This window comes from Panthera pardus, unplaced genomic scaffold (genome assembly GCF_024362965.1).
Source record: "Panthera pardus isolate Hobbes unplaced genomic scaffold, ASM2436296v1 HiC_scaffold_17, whole genome shotgun sequence".
NCBI lineage: Eukaryota > Metazoa > Chordata > Mammalia > Carnivora > Felidae > Panthera > Panthera pardus.
Genome location: NW_026526732.1, coordinates 39,212,309 through 39,230,553, shown reverse-complemented (window position 1 = coordinate 39,230,553; position 18,245 = coordinate 39,212,309). Strand labels below are relative to the sequence as shown.

Here is an 18,245-nt window from a genome sequence, read left to right as displayed (position 1 = left end):
TGCGGTTCAGTCTGTTAGGTGTTCATATTATTAGTTTTCTTTGGACCCGGGAGGTAAGCAAATCACGTTTTCAGATGTGGGCTTGGATGTAAGCCCTCTGTAGCACCTACTACCTCTCCATTTTGTGAGCTAATTAGGTTTTCTCCTGCCAACTCAGAATGTGTCACTCCTTTGTTGATCTTTCAGAATCTTGAAAGATGAAAATGAAAGAGATCTAAAGGGGAAGCATAAAGATGAATGGCTCTGGTAGTATAAAGTGAGCCAGTAACTTTGGAATTTTTTTTTTTTTTTTGGTAATAAAGTTTAAATGACTTATGAGATGTTTGACTAATGCACCCAGGACTTCTGTGAAGTTACTGAATTTACATAAGTATATTTGTTCTACACCTGATACATTTACTTAGAGAAATATTGCTTTAGTTATAATGAGACTTCTTAAAAAACCACATACACAGTGGTATTAAAAAGCATTGCTGAAATTGTTTGATAAATTAGTTTTAAGACTCTAAATGGTTTTGCCTTTTGTTTTCCAGCTGGAAAATTATTCGTTGCACCTCTAATCCTGGTCTTGGGATTAGCACTAGGGGCCATAGCAGTTGTAATCGGTAAGAAACACTTAACATATTTGAGATAAGAATTTTCTGAGTGCTATAGAGAGAAAAGGACTGTAGATGTAATAATAGGAGTCAGTTACTAAGTAGACATACCTGTTCCATGCTTGCGTTAGACAGGCAATCAGCATATGATTTATAGATTCAGAGGGGTGTGTTTCATATAGGATGCATTTGTGTGACACTTTTTCAGTCTATAAAGACTTTGATTCATGTAGCTTATAAAACAGTTTTAATTCCCTTTTAATACCAAAGTTAATACAACTAGTTTTTTATGAAAGAGTCCAGTGGATGAGAATGAAGATTTTCTGATTCTGAGTTTAGGTTGAAGTATTAAGGGAAAAGGTTCTGGTATAGCCTTGTGTGTTTGGTTTGCTCTAGTACAAACCAAAGGGTACACTGGGTAAAAAAGATACCTTAAGTGTGTATAGAAACATATACCCAAAGTATACTTCAGCACTGACAAATAGAAAATATATGAGTGATTTATATAGTCTTATTCATACAAATATATGGAAATACGTGTTTTAAAGTAGTGGTTCTCAGAGTCTAGCATGCTTTAGAATAACCTCGAGGGCTAGTTAAAACACAGGTTGCTGGTTTCTGTACTGAGTTTCTGATTCAATATGGGGGCAGGGCCCATGGGTTTCTGGTTCTCAGAAGTTCCCAGTGATGCTGATGCTGCCAGTCCAGAGACCACATTTTGAGAACAATTGCTTTAGGGAATTAAAAAAATATATATTTATGTTTAAAAGGGGGGGGGGGGAGTGGGGGAGGGGCAGAGAGAGAGGGAGACACAGATTCTGAAGCAGGCTCCGAGCTGTCAGCACAGAGCCCGATGTGCAACTCAGACTCACAGACCATGAGATCATGACCTGATCTGAAGTCGGACCCTTAACTGACTGAGCCACCCAGGCGCCTCTAGAGAATTTTAAATTAGACACCATAGGGGCGCCTGGGTGGCTCAGTCAGTTAAGCATACGACTTCGGCCAAGGTCATGATCTCATGGTCTATGAGTTCGAGCCTTGCATCCGGCTCTGTGCTGACAGCTCAGAGCCTGGATCCTGCTTCAGATTCTGTGTCTCTCTCTCTCTCCCTCTGTCCACCAAACCCTCCCCACACTCTATCTCTCTCTGTCTCTGAAAAATGAATAAGCCTTAAAAAAAAATTAAAACTAAATTAGACACTGTAAATAAAGATGGCTTTGATAACATAGTAGATGGGATTTCTTTTCTAAGTAAAATTAATTTTCATATGTAAAGTTCTATTTAGCAAGTAATTTACATGTACAGGACACGTAGAATTTTAAAGTAACTGACAGTTAAGCTCTTATGATTTATGAAGGACTTTATGAACTAGATAAAAATAATTAGATGTTATTATTTGCATTTTATAGTTAAGAAAGTCAGGCTTACTAGGAGCTCCTATGTGGTGAACTGGGAATCAAACCTGGCATTTGGCTCTACAGTCCATGTTCTTAAGTAATACGTTATCCTGCCTGAAACTGAAGTGTGATATCAGAGTGCAAATGATATGACTGGAAGACAAACCTGAGATTGAATATTTTGATAGAAAACATGATTCCATATTCAAACTGGTGTCACAGAGGTTGTTAAAAGGGAGAGAAAACTGTACAAAAATAATAAAGAATGAAATCTTATAAAAGTAACTACATTTTATTGCATAGGTGTCTCCCCTCTTTCATCTGCATGCATTGCTAAATAATAATTTTTTGTAAATGACTGCAAAATGAAAAATTGAAAGTGGAAAAATTTCAAATATATACACCTAATACCTTTCCTCCTAACTAGCTTTAATCTTTTTTGTTTTTTAATCCTTAGGTTTATTTGTATTTCCTATCTATTGCCTTTGTAAAAAACAGAGAAAACGATCACGGACAGGAATGCACTGGTAAAATGCAGAATGATTTCCTGTAACTAAGCCGGTCTGGGTAGGAGCCACACAGAATGGCACACCGTCTGAGAGTCACGTCTTGAAAAACACTGCGTCCAGTCTCCCTGTGGTTCTCTGCAGGCCACAATGCCTCTAGCTCCGGTGCGCTCCCTACATGGTATCCTGTCCTTTCCTTATACAGTTTGCTGCTGTTAAAAAATGGTCACTTTCATAGACTATAAATATCTGTAACATAACTCTGACATTCTTACTGGTTCTTGGTAGAAAATATTTTAATTAAGAGCCAGTTATCCTCAGAATTATCTGAGCATGCCTCTCCCGAGCACTGTTTGGACTGTCTTTGTACCTAACCCCCCTTCCAGGCCCTCTTCTGAGACTTGGTGTGAATAGCGGAAGTCATCCCACCTGTACCAATAAGCAAGGCCACTTTTCAGAAGATAAAGGCCGGCCATATGTACCTGTTTTTATCTGTGGCCCAAGCAATGTAATTCCTTCATCCTTCCGATGCTATAATTGTTAAAAATCTCAATGCCCAAAAGGGAACAAATGAAACGAAATTAATGAGAAGAATCATGGGTTGCTGAAGTGTATATGTGCAGGGGTGTGAATGTGTGTGTATAGTAAGTATCTGTATTAAAACTAGGTTCAGTTACCTTGTACTTGTCAAGTTCCATGCCTCTACACTATTTTTCCACATTTTCATAGACATACTTAAAGATAATCGTTCCTTTGTGGGCATATTTTGGTAATGTACTGAATTAAAGTCAATGTAGACAACAGGCTACTTTGATGTTGACCCTTTCTATTCCTTGCTCTCTTTGTCTCACACACATGCACACACGCCAGAAATTTGTGCAATGTCACCTCAAGGATCATCAAACTTTATTAACTGACAAAACTGATAGGCTGCTTTTAGGAAATTCTCAAGACCAGAATGTTTAGTCTCTTCAGATTTCTTATATTTTGGCATAGATGTTTTATTAAATGAACAAATCCTTCAGAGGGGATTAGTTAATTTAAATAACAAGTTTGCTGTAGTGAGAACTGCTTAAGCCTTTAAACAAATTGTTATTCTGCTAGTTTTTTAATCAACTGGTAATGACAGATAATTCTGCTTTAGGTCAAGTTCTGATAGTATTGGAAACCCCACCCTCTTACCTCTTTTCTCTTTCTCTCTCTCTCTTTTTTGTTTGTCCCCAAGATTTTCATTAAAAAAAAAAGTACTAGTTTTGAAGGGTTTTTCTTATGTTTACTGCTCAAGTGCATACTAATGTGCTGATGTCTTCTTATGGATAGGGTAATTTGAAAACACAAATTTTTGTGATTATGGATGGGTTTATCTAAAATAGAAACAACTTTTGGAGAAGGAAACAAAAAAAAAATGAAGGAAATATTTTCAGCAAGTTTTACCAAGCTGAGAAGTCTTTAAAAATAAGAAAAAGACACATAGCTAAACAATGTTATTCCTTTGTTTTTATCATGAAAGTTCATTAGCAGAATGGAAGTAAAGATCCCTAAGAAGCCTGAAGTTTCCCCTTGTCTCCAGATCCTTAAAATTAGATATCTGCATAGATGTAGCATTTGTCAGAAGCCTTACCTGAATTGTAATAAATTCTGTGATAAAACATGCATTAACATGGATAGTTGGTCTTGTTGGGCTCTAACAAATATAAGAACATTTATCATTTTTATTGGGCCTAAAAAGTCCATGATAGTGAAGTTTACTTGCATGAATAATGAGCTAGCATGCTTCCATTCCTTCTGAAGAACACTCAGAATAGCTACACTGAAGCTTCTGGACTAGTCTCTATTCAGTTAGAAGAAGGTGTGCCATTTGTGATTCTACAATGGTGTATTTCTAAAGCATAACATGGTGCAAGAAAAAGTGATGCTTTAGTTTCACAAATTCACCTTTCCATTCATCCATCCATCCAATGGATATTTTTGAGTGCCTATTCTATGTGCTCTAGTCTTAAAACAAGAGAATGAAAATTTCTAGCCTACATCGATGTAATTCTGTCATAAAAGTGCTTAATTTTTGTAAATTCATTTTTTTCTGGACTTAGTTGTTAGTTTGACAATACGTGAATGTGATGAATTTTAAATCTAGTGGATAATATGTTTATGTATGATATGTGTATGTATATATACATTTAAATATACATACATATATAATATTTCCATAGCTGCATATAAATACAGTTGCCACATACATATATACCAACTGGCTAAATAATATACTCTTTGGTCTTAGATAATCTATTTTCTTAGGTTATTGTGTCTCTTGTCTTTGGCCTACTCAGGGATTTTTATTCCTTCCTTTGAATAACTTATCTTTTGGAGGTATCTTTATCTTATTTAGAAATGTTCCGATTTTCCAATTACAAAGCAGTGTCTGTTATCAGTGAAAGCTCTTTCATCAATGCTTGAGATACTGTACACAGTGTTGCACAGGATTTTCATTTTTCTATTGCATAGATTTTTTTAAAAATTAATGTATGTAGTTTTCTCTTTCACAGTTGGTATATATTAGGTCTTTCCCTGATAGTGACTTAACGTAATAATTTGTGATTTTTTTTTTACTAAGTATCATCAAGATCTTAAAAAGAGAGAAGAAAGCAAAAAGATTATTTATATGTTAGTGCCAACATTGAAAGTAAAACAATAGTAGTAACTTTGGGGATAAATTTGGAAAGCTACTTTAGAAAAAGAAGCGTACACATAAAATAAATATCTTTCTATCCAAAGCTTGTCATTTTTTATTGTAAATGTAATATATACTCCTTTAAAAGAATCAAACCATATAGAATTATAAAATGCAAATTCACCTGCTCTACCCCATCCCTTATTTTCTAGGGGTGACCACTGTTAATGTTTTGATATGTATCCTTCCAGAAACTTTCTGCAAATATTCTAGTGTGTTTGTAGATGTCCTTGTATATTAGTTTTATATAAATAGAACAGTATTCTTAATGTTCTGTGATTATTTTTCATTTTATTGTATATTGGTAGACACCTTTCCATAAGTGTTTAAATAGATTTACCTCATTCTTTTGTAAATTACTACATATTACATTGTGGGACTATCCTTAATTAGTCCCTATTAAATGGACATCGAGATTGTTTTTACTTCTCTATTACAAAGCATCAGTGAAGATCTTTTACATATATTTTTATCACTTAATGTACACATTTCCATGATTTTTAAAATTTGTTTTTTATAAGATATTTGTAATAAAATTTTAACGTGTTTTTGGTGAATGAGATCATAGAGATACTATATTTGAGATCTTTTTCTTGAAGAAAAAGAAAGATTATGTAGGAGTGCATAAGTTTTAAAGAAAAGCATCTTTTTGCAGGATAATTCCTCCATGCTTGATTAACCAAATAAATATGTGGCCAAAACTTATAAAGGAAAATTCATCTTATTCCAATAAAAACTGCAACAAGATGTCTGTAAAATAATGTGAGAAAGCTACATTGATATTTGGATTGCCTGGTTTTAAAATTTAAGATTTTTAAAGGAAATAGCTAAACTCTTCATCTTTGTCACATTTTGTTAAAACACTATCCATGTTCATGCATGTTGCACCACAAAGGAACTTAATTATGCCATTGTGAAAAATAGGAAGCAGCGTGTTGGCAATTATGAATGACCACAATTATCCATAAAAAATAAATTTAACTATCTGTAAGGTTTGTAGATTGTTAGAATGCTTATAAATTTGGAACAACATGAAACATCCATTTTACAATGAATCCCAGAAGTCTCCTAAAACCTTTTGTATGTGGAGCTAAAAAGGAGAGGAGTCAGACCTTTTGGTACAAGCAACAGCCTGTGGCCACCACCTTGATTTTCTGATAGGTGCTATTTATCCTAAAAGTAGAACAGACAAAAACAATCAAAGATAATCAGATCACAACCTGTTACCTTTCATTGTGCTTTCTCTGCTGTGGGATCAGGAATCAGTGGTGCCTATCCTGTGCCGCCCAATCTTTTGAGTCCCAAGACCACACCTGAGCCTTTATCATTCAATCCAACACCCAAATGGCTCCTGGCGCCCCTAAAATACCATCAGACCACTGTAATCTCGTTCAGTCTCCCGTGACTCTCTCCAACCTCATTTTTCTCCACGCCTTCACTGCAAAGGAGGAGGAGAAACAGGAGGGCTGCAAAGCTCGCTCTGGTATCAGCATTCCTTCCTGATCTTTGTCTAATTAAAGTGCATCTGCCAAGACATTGATCCAGCTTCTCCCTTGTTAAACATTGCAGTTGTTTTTAATAGTAGACTTTGTGCTGCCTGTTAAATTTATAATTCTAGAAAGAGCTAGTAGACTAAATAAGATTAATTGGTATGCTTCATTAAGTACAAAATTTTTTTACACATCATGCCAACTGCCATTTTGTTTTTTAATTGTATTAGCAAGCTGCAAATATGCCTTAATGTGAGTCTTCACATTGGATTGCATGCTTATCTCTTCATATTTGTAGCTGAAATCTATCCCAACCACTGAAAGTATTTTTTCTTGTGGTCAGCCTTATTGTTTTGTGTTAATGTCTATTATAAACATAGCCTTAAAATTCAATAATGCACTTTAAAATACGTGTGCCATTTAAGTAATTCGACAGAATTAAAGAAAGGGTTGCATATATTTTGATGGAGACAGTAGAATAACAGCGTCAGTAAATGTATGTCACCTCTTTAAATTTGGGGGTGGAAATCAGAGCTGAAATTTTTAAACAAGTAAAAAACATACCTGTAAAAAAATTTAACTGAGTTTCTGAAATTACAGTAGTTCTAAAAACTGACACCAGGAGCTCAAATATAGCAAGTAATTAGTAAGTGTTACCTACTAACCTAGCTGGAATATTTGTTTAAAATATTAAGTTAGTTTCTGCCACATTTTAACTGCATTTTCATTTTTCATGAAATCTATAAGAGAAATTCCACTGACCAGAACATAGTAAATCAAAACTATCCCCAATAGTCAGCTCGAGCATTTTTTTAAATTCTTATACCTTAAGTACGATCTTTTCTTCCTCCTGTGGAAAATAAGTTGCAAAACCCCGTTTTTAATATGTACACCTATAATTATGTAATAAAACTGAAATAACTTTAGAGAAGCATAAATATATGATCTGAACAAAATCAGAGTTCCAAAAATTGGGAAGTATTCAGGATTGTGAAGTGCTATCTTTTCAATGCAAACCAATGATACAGATCTTTAAAAGAAGAAATGCAGTGGATCTCCTTCGTAACTCTGGTTTTGCAGGGCTAATACTCATTTCAGAGCCAGCTGTGATGTGGGACTTGTACTGTATATCACTGTTCTGAGAGTAGTACTTTAGCTGACTTTATCCAAATCCAAGAAGCAGAGAGTCACATAGTGTGAGACTTATAATTGTTGTTTGGAGCATTAGCTGAAGCCTTCATGTATCACATATGTTATAGATCCCATATATAGTGCCAATTTTAGAAGCTTGTAATTATGTGTATCATGAACTATATATATATATATTTTTTTTTTTTGCTAAAACAATGACTGTTTTGAGAATAACAATATGACTTAAAAGGCAAAAAAAAAAATACACAAAGTATTGCCACTGCCTCTTTTTTTTTTTTTTTTTTTTTTTGGCCACTTTCTTTTAGCTAGAAAAGAAACTTCATTAGTTATATTTAACTCTGCATCACTTACATTATACAAACTTATTGGCATAGAAAATACTTTTGTTTTTCAAGTTTATCCCACCTTTTTGTCACTCTGTCTTATCATTAATATTAAATGATATTCTTCCCTGGTTTTGAAGTGATGCTCATGTCTTTCGACATCAAGTTTCTGTTTTCTTTAGATTTCCTCGTTATGTTGCCTTTTCCCTCTTCTGTCCCCTACCCATCTTTGCTAGCCGTGAGATAAATTCTGTCTCATCATTAACTCTTTTGACTAATGAAATGAAATTCAGATATTGAAAGGACTCCATAATTTGGCTCTGGTAGTGAACATAATTTACCTTGGCTTACTTTGTAAATTGAAATGTATGAAGAGAACCTGGAACACTGACCCTCTTCTTGATAGGAGTTGGAGAAACCCTGCCCAGCCTCTCTGACAAGAAATAAAATGAACAAGAAGATGTCAGTTGGATCAGAGAGCCTAATAATACTCTAAAGCCAAGCTTCAGAAATTGCTTCATGAATATTGTAAAGTCAATGTTGTGTTTGCATATTAGCTGGACAGAAAGCATGTGTGGTTATTCATCCAACCTGACCCCAAATGGCCAGATGTCTGGTTTGCGGTCCGTGTCGACAAAAAGTCCTACAGCTTGGACTTGGGGCTGGATTTATGTAGTGTAGCATTTGTATATAAGATCTGATGATGGATTCATACTCTGTGAACATTATTAGACATTTCGATCCTATAAAATAGATAACATTGAATGTAACTCATACTAGCCTTCTTCTAGAGAAGCCATTTGTCATTTGCAAACGCTCAACATTTTCAGTGATATGATTTAGGTATAAGTAACACTCAAGATATATTTAGCATAGGTCTAGTATATGATGAAAAAGTCCAAGGGAGAGTCAAACTTGGGTGTTAAAGGGCCCAAGAAATGGCTGAAAGAATGTCATTTCAGATTTTTCCTTATAGCTGACAAACTGTGCTGTTGGTCATCTGTTCCCTGCAAAGTTGTTAGGTGTTCACCTCATGCCCCAGGTGGTGAAATAGTTTCAATAATCCAGTCAGATTCTTAAAAATAGTATTTTTCATTGAAATGTTACTTCCTCTCTTTACAAATATACTTTTACTGCTTCTTTCAGGTAAATACTATCTAAACATTTTACATAATATATTTGAATACTTTTAGTTTATAGAAAATTAGCATGCTTTGTAAAGAAAATTCTAGATAAAGTGTCATGAGTTTTTATCAGCTGACTATACACCCTTTTTCTAAGGCCCTTTAGCTTCCAGTTCCATATGCCAATAGCTTAGTTTTGTTATATGATCATTTTCATTGTAATGAAAATTCTGTATATGGTATTGAAAAGAAGAGACCAACCTTATATTTCTTATGACACCTAGAACAGTAATTGGTTTATATATACACATTTCCATTTACCTTGATAAGAACAACCTATTACAGATTTTTAATGTAAAAATTAATTGACAATCTTGTTGCTTATGAAAGCAACTATTAATAAGTAGTAAATTCTGAGAGATCACAGAAATAATTTTGTATAGAAGGAACACAAAAATGGTGGCATTAAAATGTTGTTATGTTAACACATTATTAAGAAGCCACAACAGTTAGTTGTTTTGTTTCTACTTTAAAATTGGGCATAAGATACATTCATGAAACACATATTTAAAGATGTATGCTTATTGACAAACTATGGGACAATTAAATTATTCACCTCTTTTTTCAAAAAGTGTAAAATGCCAAAAAGAAATAATTTTAATGTTTAATCTGTTGTTACTATATATTCAGAAATTGCAGTTCTAAGGAATAATTGTCATGTCCTATATGAATTATCAGAATATATCCCATTTTAATTACATTCTCATGAACAATAGCAAAGGAGAAGAAATTTCTTAATTTTAAAATGAATGACTCTCATTTGTTTGTACTTTATCTTGTCCATCATTTCATTATACTGTATATCTTTTTTCTGTAAAATTTGTAGCCAATCTCCAAGGAACATAAATTATAATATTTCTCAAGTTTAAAATGAGCCTAGCTAAGAAGATATTTTCAATGGTATTGGAAAATATTTATGTGATTTTATTTTTTAACTTTTTTTACATTTCATTAGTCATACTATTAACTTTGGTATTCATAAAACTATGTGGAGGTAACTATTTTGAATATATTTTGAAAAAGAAGCAGTAGAAATAAAATGAGAAAATAGACAATATTAATATTATATAGAAATCCCTGAAAGAAAATTGGAAAGGAAAAAAAACTCTGTTGAGATGAAAATGTTGGGAAATAAGTATTCAAAGACCTTAATTTCTTACATTGCTCGAGTAATCAATTTATTTCCAAATGATTGTCTCATGCTGTTGGTTCCATGAATTGTGCTTCTAGTACAATATATAATTTCCCCTACCATTTTAGTGTTTATACATTAATTACTGAAAAGAAAGGAAGGAATTGGTTAATAAAAGCGAGGAAAACTGGGTTTATTCCCGTTTTCCAATAGCACTAATGTGTACTTCTTTAACCTTCCATATGGTGCTTTGTGTGATGAGAGTATATAACATTTATATATGTTATTAGTGCCTTATTTTTTTCACTTGACTTTATTTCTTACCTAAAGAGCCATATATTTTTTGTGAGTGTTCCTTGGTCCCTGTATTTAAAGTGCTGATGACACAGTGTATCTTTAGTGGTGTATATAGGCTGCATTTGCTTAACCCACTGTATTATCTCTAGAACAGCAGGTTAGCCAATGTATTTTTCTTAAATTCAGTGTGTATTTTTAAGCTAAGGTAGAAAAAAAGGATATTGAATGTCATAAGTTGAAGCCATTATTATTGAAATGTACTTTTAAGCTGCAAAAAAGAATGCTGGTTATTAAAATTTAAAACGAAAGTCGGAATGACCGTCAATCTTTAGAGCTCCAATTAGGACAAAATTACTTAACAAAAAGCATTGAAAGTAAAAGTAAATATATGGAACTTCAGGAATTTGATCAGTTTCCTACAACCTGTCTTTGACAATGTGTTATTTGTAATCTACTTCTGCGCATGTTTGCTATTTACATGTAATTATTCATTCACAGTGGGCTTTATCGATATCAAGATATTTTGTGTAATGTTATTTTGCTCTTCCTGGTCTTTGCCTTTGTGTTAGCTTTATACAAAAATCTCGTTTTGTTGTATTCTTTATGTACCATAGTATATAATTCAGCTTTTCCTGATGAATGTATGACAAATAATTAAAATAAATCGTGCTTAGAAAAGACAGACACAGGTTGTATATGAAAATACGTGTACATATTTGACAAAGAAAAAAAAGAAGAAAAGAATCTTCCTGCCAACAGATATGTCCTGCTGGACAGGACATAGAAACTAACAGATTTTTTTTTAAGCAGTAAAATTTAAAAATCTATTACCTCAAGAATTTTCAGTAGATACGTGTCAGTGTATGGCCCCTTGTTGCAAATTCAGTCTCACTTGCTGCTGGCAGTAAAAACAACCCAAGTGGCAGGTCACACAAAGTGTAGGGGCAAATCTTTCAGAAGACAGATACCTTGTGATATTCTGGAGTCTGACTTTGGACTTTTGGTAATGTCCCTATGGCCTTTTGTGGTGGTTTGGCTTTCTTTTTCATTGGTTTTGGTTGGTTGTATTAGAATGGAAGGGTAATCTTAATTATGAGAGGAGATCTCATGGAAGGATATAATGACACTTACTCTACTTGGATGAAAACTGTGTTGGGAATCAACTATTTTTATTGTCACTATACGAGCGGTTGTATGGATTCCTGTGGAGTGCTGTTTACTCGCACGATGTGTGCAATACATCATGCAACATCATCTAGTAATGCCTAATAAAAGTTTTCAAAAGAGAAGACTCTTGTCTTTTTTTTTTTTCAGTACATTTGGAATTTAAAGAAATTAAAAGGTAAAATTTGACAGTGGCCAAATTACATGAACATAAGTAAATTTAGAAAGATGTGCTGAAGTCATTTCTGCAGTAGATTCTAAGACTAGAAAAACAGGAATGAACAGAAACTCATGGGTATGCTTTTTGGAAAGCGGACTGTGTCGTGTTGCTATGGCATGTTTTGAGGAAAGCTCACAGAAAACCAAAGGTCAGTCTGAGCATTCTGCATGAGACGTGTATCTGCAAGCACACAGTATAATGCCAGTTACTTTCTCTCTGACTTATTCATTCATTGAAAATCCATTCAGTATTATTTATTCAGCTAATTATTTTTTTAGTAAATATGTATTGAGTCCCCTGCTGTGGTATAAAAATATACTGCACATGCATTTAGGAGAAGGCAAGGCTCTAACACTGGTCTAGTAGAGGAAGTGCCAGGCAAAGGTTTCTTTTTTTTTTTTTTTTAATTTTTTTTTTTTTTAACGTTTATTTACTTTTGAGACAGAGAGAGACAGAGCATGAATGGGGGAGGGTCAGAGAGAGAGGGAGACACAGAACCTGAAACAGGCTCCAGGCTCTGAGCTGTCAGCACAGAGCCCGACGCGGGGCCCGAACTCACGGACCGCGAGATCATGACCTGAGCCAAAGTCAGACACCTAACCGACTGAGCCACCCAGGTGCCCCAAGGCAAAGGTTTCAACAATGGATTCCTATCCCGAATTCTCTGACTAATTTGGTTTGTGATATTAGGTTAGCCACATATCTTCCCAGACTTCAGGCTAAATAAGGAGTGCATGCCAATCTCTAAGGTCTCTTTCAGCAATTAAATTTAGATCTATGCAACCTGTTTTAAAGTTTGTTCAAATCACTCAGTTCCAGCATTTCTCCAACTCAGAATGGCCATGCCAGGCCTCTCTGCCTTCACACAGGATAGTCCCCTAGCTTCCCCTGATCTACCAAACTCCCCCTTCTCCGTGGTCCTCAGGCTCAGCAACTTCTCCTACAGAATACCATCCAGGCTATACCGCATGGGCCACATCACCAAAGCCTCCTCTGCTGAGCATTCTCTGCAAATCACTACTGAGCAAGGCATTTGTGTTGCTTTCCCAGGGCTGCCATAACAAAACACCACAAGCTGGATGGCTTAAAACAACAGAAATGTAGGGGCGCCTGGGTGGCTCAGTCGCTTAAGCATCCAACTCTTGGTTTTGGCTCAGGTCATCGTCTCACAGTTTCGTGAGTTTGAACCCCACATTGGGCTCTGTGCTGACAGTGTGGAGCCTGGTTGGGATTCTCTGTCTTCCTCTCTCTCTGCCCCTTCCCCACTTGTGCTCTCTCTGTCTCTCAAATAAATAAATAAATAAATAAATAAATAAATAAAAATTTAAAAAATTAAAAATAAATAAATAAATAATAAAGATTTAAGATAAAAAACAACAGGAATATATTCTCTCACATTTCTGGAGACCGAAGTTCAAAACTAAAGCATCAGCAGGGTTGGTTCCTTCTGGAGGCCTCTCCCTAGTGTCTGGTGGTCGCCAGCAATCTTCAACATTTCTTTACCTGAGGTATCTTCACTTCACATCAGTCATTGGATTTACAGCCTACCCTTGTGTAGTATGACTTTTTCATGGGCCAAATTGTGCCCCCCCAGAATTCACATGTTGAAGTCCTAACCCCCAGAGCCTCAGAATGAGTTGATATTAGGAGATAGGGCCTTTAATGAGGTAATCGAGGTAAAATGAAATCATATGGGCCCTATTCCAACATGAAATAAAATTAGCACAACATGATGACATCGTGTCACTTCCTTGACCACCACTGTAGGTGGTAGAAAGAACATAGATGGATATTGGACCCAGACAGACAAGTTACAAATTTAGCCTCTGCTTTTTAGCTCTGGGAACTAAGACAAGTTAGTTAACCTCTTTGCACCTCAAATTCCTTATCTGTAAAATTAGAATATGCTTACCTGGCAGGATTGTTGTGGGATTAAAATGCCTGGTGTGTGGTACCTCAGTAACTAGTATACTCTCTGATACAGAAAGAGCAATGGCTCAACAAATATTTTTGAAGGAATGCCAGAACACTTTCCCCTCTTTCCTATATGGAATTCTCTGGAAACCTGAAAGTTTCTGGTCAACCTGAAGATAGGACCTAAGCTAGTTCACAGCACAATCTACGGAGTACCCCAGGCTTCCATTGGGAAAGCCCACTCCAGTCTCTTCCCCAGAAAAACCTGGTTCTAGGATGCAGGGGAATTCTTCTCTAAGATGAATAACATATTTGACACAAGCGCTGTTTTTCTTCTAGAAAATGTGTGATTGCTTGTTGCAGTACAATGGCAGCAACGTTTTACATTAAAACTGGATAGTCACCTAAGCTTTCAGAGCCTGTGTCCACATGTGTTGTACCCTTCTATTTGTGAAGACGATCCTAACTAATTTAAATGAGTCTAAATAGTTAAATAGCAACACAGGAGACCTCATCTCATTGGAAAATCACTTCAGTGGCACATTTATTTCCTCAAGCTGGGCTCAAATGCTTCTGTCTCCTTTTACAATATGCATGTTTGTATAACCAATTAATAATAGTGAAAAATATCTAAAAGATGTATAATTTATTGATCTACAGCTGTTTCTTTGCAGAAATAAAAACCGTTGTAAACGAGAAGATATTTTTCCTTAATACTACTATCACAACTAGGGATTTTGTTCTTGACTTGCATTTCTAGCCAAGAGACTCAAATCACATAAATACGATGGTCTTTGTAGTGTAAAGAGGCCTGGATTCTGTTCCCTGTTTGTGGGTGCTATGGCCTTGGACCAGGGGTTCAGCCTCTCAATAGCCAAGTTCCCTTCCTTGAATATGGGGAATCAGATCTCTAACATAGTGACATATTATGTGAACAGTAACAGGTAATAAAATCAAACTACAGCAGTTAAAATCCTCCTTCACAATTTTATCAAGTTAAACTTTGCTTTAACAACTGCACAATGGGAATAAATATACTGTGGATACCCAGTGTGGATAGTATTCAATGAGTGGAAACTCCCTTCTCCCTTCCCTCAAGCAAATCACTCTTGACCCAGAGAATGTTATTAACAATCACTGAGTTGTAATTGTGACCCTAAATTAATACGCTTCTTATCCTGGCCAGTAATTCAACATTAAATTCACACATTCTGGCCGGCCAAATAACAATTTTAGTTTGCCAAGTTACACATGATTGCAGACTTTAAGATGTTTTAAGGCTAGTTTCTCTTCTCATAGCTGATCTTCTATTTAAATGGGGTACAGGAAGTGCTAGTATGAGGAGGACAGCCCCAAGAAATCATCCAGGCATTCCATGGAGGAGGCTGGATGATTTCCCCCTTACCCAGCGGCACAGAGGCCCTTTCAAGGGCCAGAAATAGATCCCCTATTGAGCCTCTGTTTATCTCCTCTGACCATAAAAAGCAGCTGGCCCTGCAGGAAAAGCTGGCGGCTGCAATTAACTCCAGGAGGCATAAGCCGAATCCTGAGCAACAGAATAAACGCTGCTCAAAGAACTTTTGGAGTCATGTTGCTAGCTCTTTGCTAGGACCATTCAGTCCTACTCCAAGGAAATCTGTGAACTGAACACCACACACCACTGTAAAATTTTCTGTGACCACCAGAGGCACCCGGAATCATTCCAGTATTCTTGGAGTTGCTTCATAATGACTATTTACTAAATAGCCATTACACAGCTAAATACTGATGGCATTTTGTTCGATGAAAAATATTTTTAAAAGGATTGAGGGGTGCCTTGTTGTCTCAGAAGAGCATGAAACTCTTGACCTTGGGGTCGTGAGTTCGAGCCCATGTTGAGTGTAGAGATTCCAAAAATAAATAAATAAATAAATAAACTTAAAAAAAAAGGATTGATTCAGTTGTTCTCACCTTCCATTACTTGGTATTTAAACTTTGCTCTGTATTAGGCTAATTGATAATTATGAAAGCAGAAAATAGAATCAGATTTTGTAAGGCCACTGGAGGCAGTAAGAGGTTTCTTTTGGAACACTTCACACATTGTTGCTAAAAAATTATCAGGTCATTAGGAAACAGCTTTAAATATGTTTCATATCTTTGTTAAGAGCCCCTAAGAACTCTATTCTTATTGCTTATCTTCTATACAAACAAATTAATATGGGTATGGAAAGTTACAATAATCTAATTCATTAGACATGTGTCCAGCAGAACTGAGAAGTATCAACAAAATGACCATCTGAAACCTATTTCTAGATGGCCATTTCAACTTAACTCAGTGCTATTACTCTTAAATAAAATCCCAAAGCCCTCAAACCTTTAACCAAAAACTGTTTTGAGGCTGAATAAATGTGCTTAAAGCTTCAGGGAGTCATATTTTATTATAAAATTCTAGCTCTTTGCATAATACTTTTATTTCATCTACTTCAGTGAAAACAGAAATGAAGTGAAACAAAAATAAATGCTCTGAGGAGTAGAGGCTCTGCCATGGTGGTGTAAATCCCCTACAGTCTATTCTTCCCCATGGAGCACCATTAAAAAAAAAAAAAAAAAAAAAAAAAAAAAAAGACTACCTGAAAAGGCTGAGAATAAACAGGACCCAGCAGAATGTAGTGGGGAGTCAAAATGTGGAGATGCAATCCTCCCAGTGGAAAGGGTCTCAGTTCTTGTCCTGTAATGATTTTGCCCCAAAGGCACACTTGTAGAGGGCAGCTACTGAAATTCCAGTGGATCCCTCTGCCATCTTTACCTGCCTTCAGAACTACAGAAAGAAGACAGAAGAACAGGGGAGCCATGGAAGGGAGGAAGCTGGAAAAGGAGAAATGAATGAAAAGAGAAAATCTCACTAGAGAAATAGAAATGTTTAGAAAAATAGAACCAAATGAAAATTTTAACATTGATAAAGGCAATACCTGGAAAAATTCACTGAATGGGTTCAAGACTATAATGGAAATAGCAAAGGGTCAGTAAATTTGAAGATAAATAATTATTTTCTCTGAAGAACAGAAAGAAAAAAGATTGAAGAAATATAAATAGAAGCTTAAGGATCGGTAGGGCAGTATAAAAGTTCTCATGCATGTGTACTTGGAAATCCAGAGAAGAGATTGCAAAGGAACATGATAAAACTTTTTGGAAAATGTTAATTAACTTGGTGGTGGTAATAATTTATACATACATGGAACTTCATTCACATGTATATTTTAAATTTAAATATAAAAGTTTAACGTCGGGGCGCCTTGGGTGGCTCAGTCAATCGGGCCTCTGGCTTCCATTCAGGTCATGATCTCAAGGCTTGTGGGTTTGGGCCCCCACGTTGGGCTCTGTGCTGACAGCTAGGAGCCTGGAGCCTGCTTCAGACACTGTGTTTCCCTTTCTTTCTGCCCCTCCCCTGCTTGCACTCTGTCTCTCTCTCCTTCAAAATAAATAAACATTAAAAATTTAAAAAAAAAGTTTAATGTTAATTGTGTGTCAATAAAACTGTTAAAAAGTGTTTTTAATTTACATATACCCATAAAAAAAGAAATGTCTTTCTTTTGCCTCAAATTCTATGTTTTAAAGTTGAGAAAAATTAAAATTACTTTTCTGTTACTATTTAAATATAGTATTACTCATCCGGTTATGTATTTGGGTATTTTCCAGGAAAGGTTTAAAGATTTGCATCTTATATTTGTCTTTTTTATTTTGTGTAGTTGAAGTATTTCTTTTTTATTTCATTTGAATTCGTGTGTCTCAGTAACAAGTTTTTGATTCCTGGCTATTTGAAAGACAGAGAAGAAAAACACAAAAAATACATTAATTAGAAATAATTGTCTTACTTAAATAGTTCAAGCCTAAGTAAAAACTTATATAACCCAATCTATAACCCAGAATGAATGTGGGTTAAAACTATCTTCTAAGTTCATTATTATGTTTTCTTTTTACTTGCAGATATGACAATCAGCTTAATCAAAATATTTTGATATTATAATATTATAACAATTATTTCCATGACCACTTAAAACACTGTTTAAGAATTTTGGATATTCTTAAATGTATTATTTCCACTAAATGACAATGGGAACTCATGTTTGTGGATGTGGGTGAGAGAGATACATTGATTATTT

General features: G+C 35.2%; 1 protein-coding gene across 2 annotated transcripts in view; it reads left to right on the top strand.

Moving 5' to 3' along the window:
* Positions 1 to 12,097, top strand: part of RNF217 (ring finger protein 217) — a 130,608-nt gene extending 118,511 nt beyond the window's left edge. For both annotated transcript variants that reach the window (XM_019418248.2, XM_019418247.2), the window contains 2 exons: positions 534 to 605; positions 2,454 to 12,097. In XM_019418248.2, coding sequence (XP_019273793.2) covers positions 534 to 605; positions 2,454 to 2,527 — 146 coding nt within the window. In that variant the 3' untranslated portion in view covers positions 2,528 to 12,097. The remainder of the gene's footprint in view (positions 1 to 533; positions 606 to 2,453) is intronic.
* Positions 12,098 to 18,245: the final 6,148 nt, after the last annotated feature.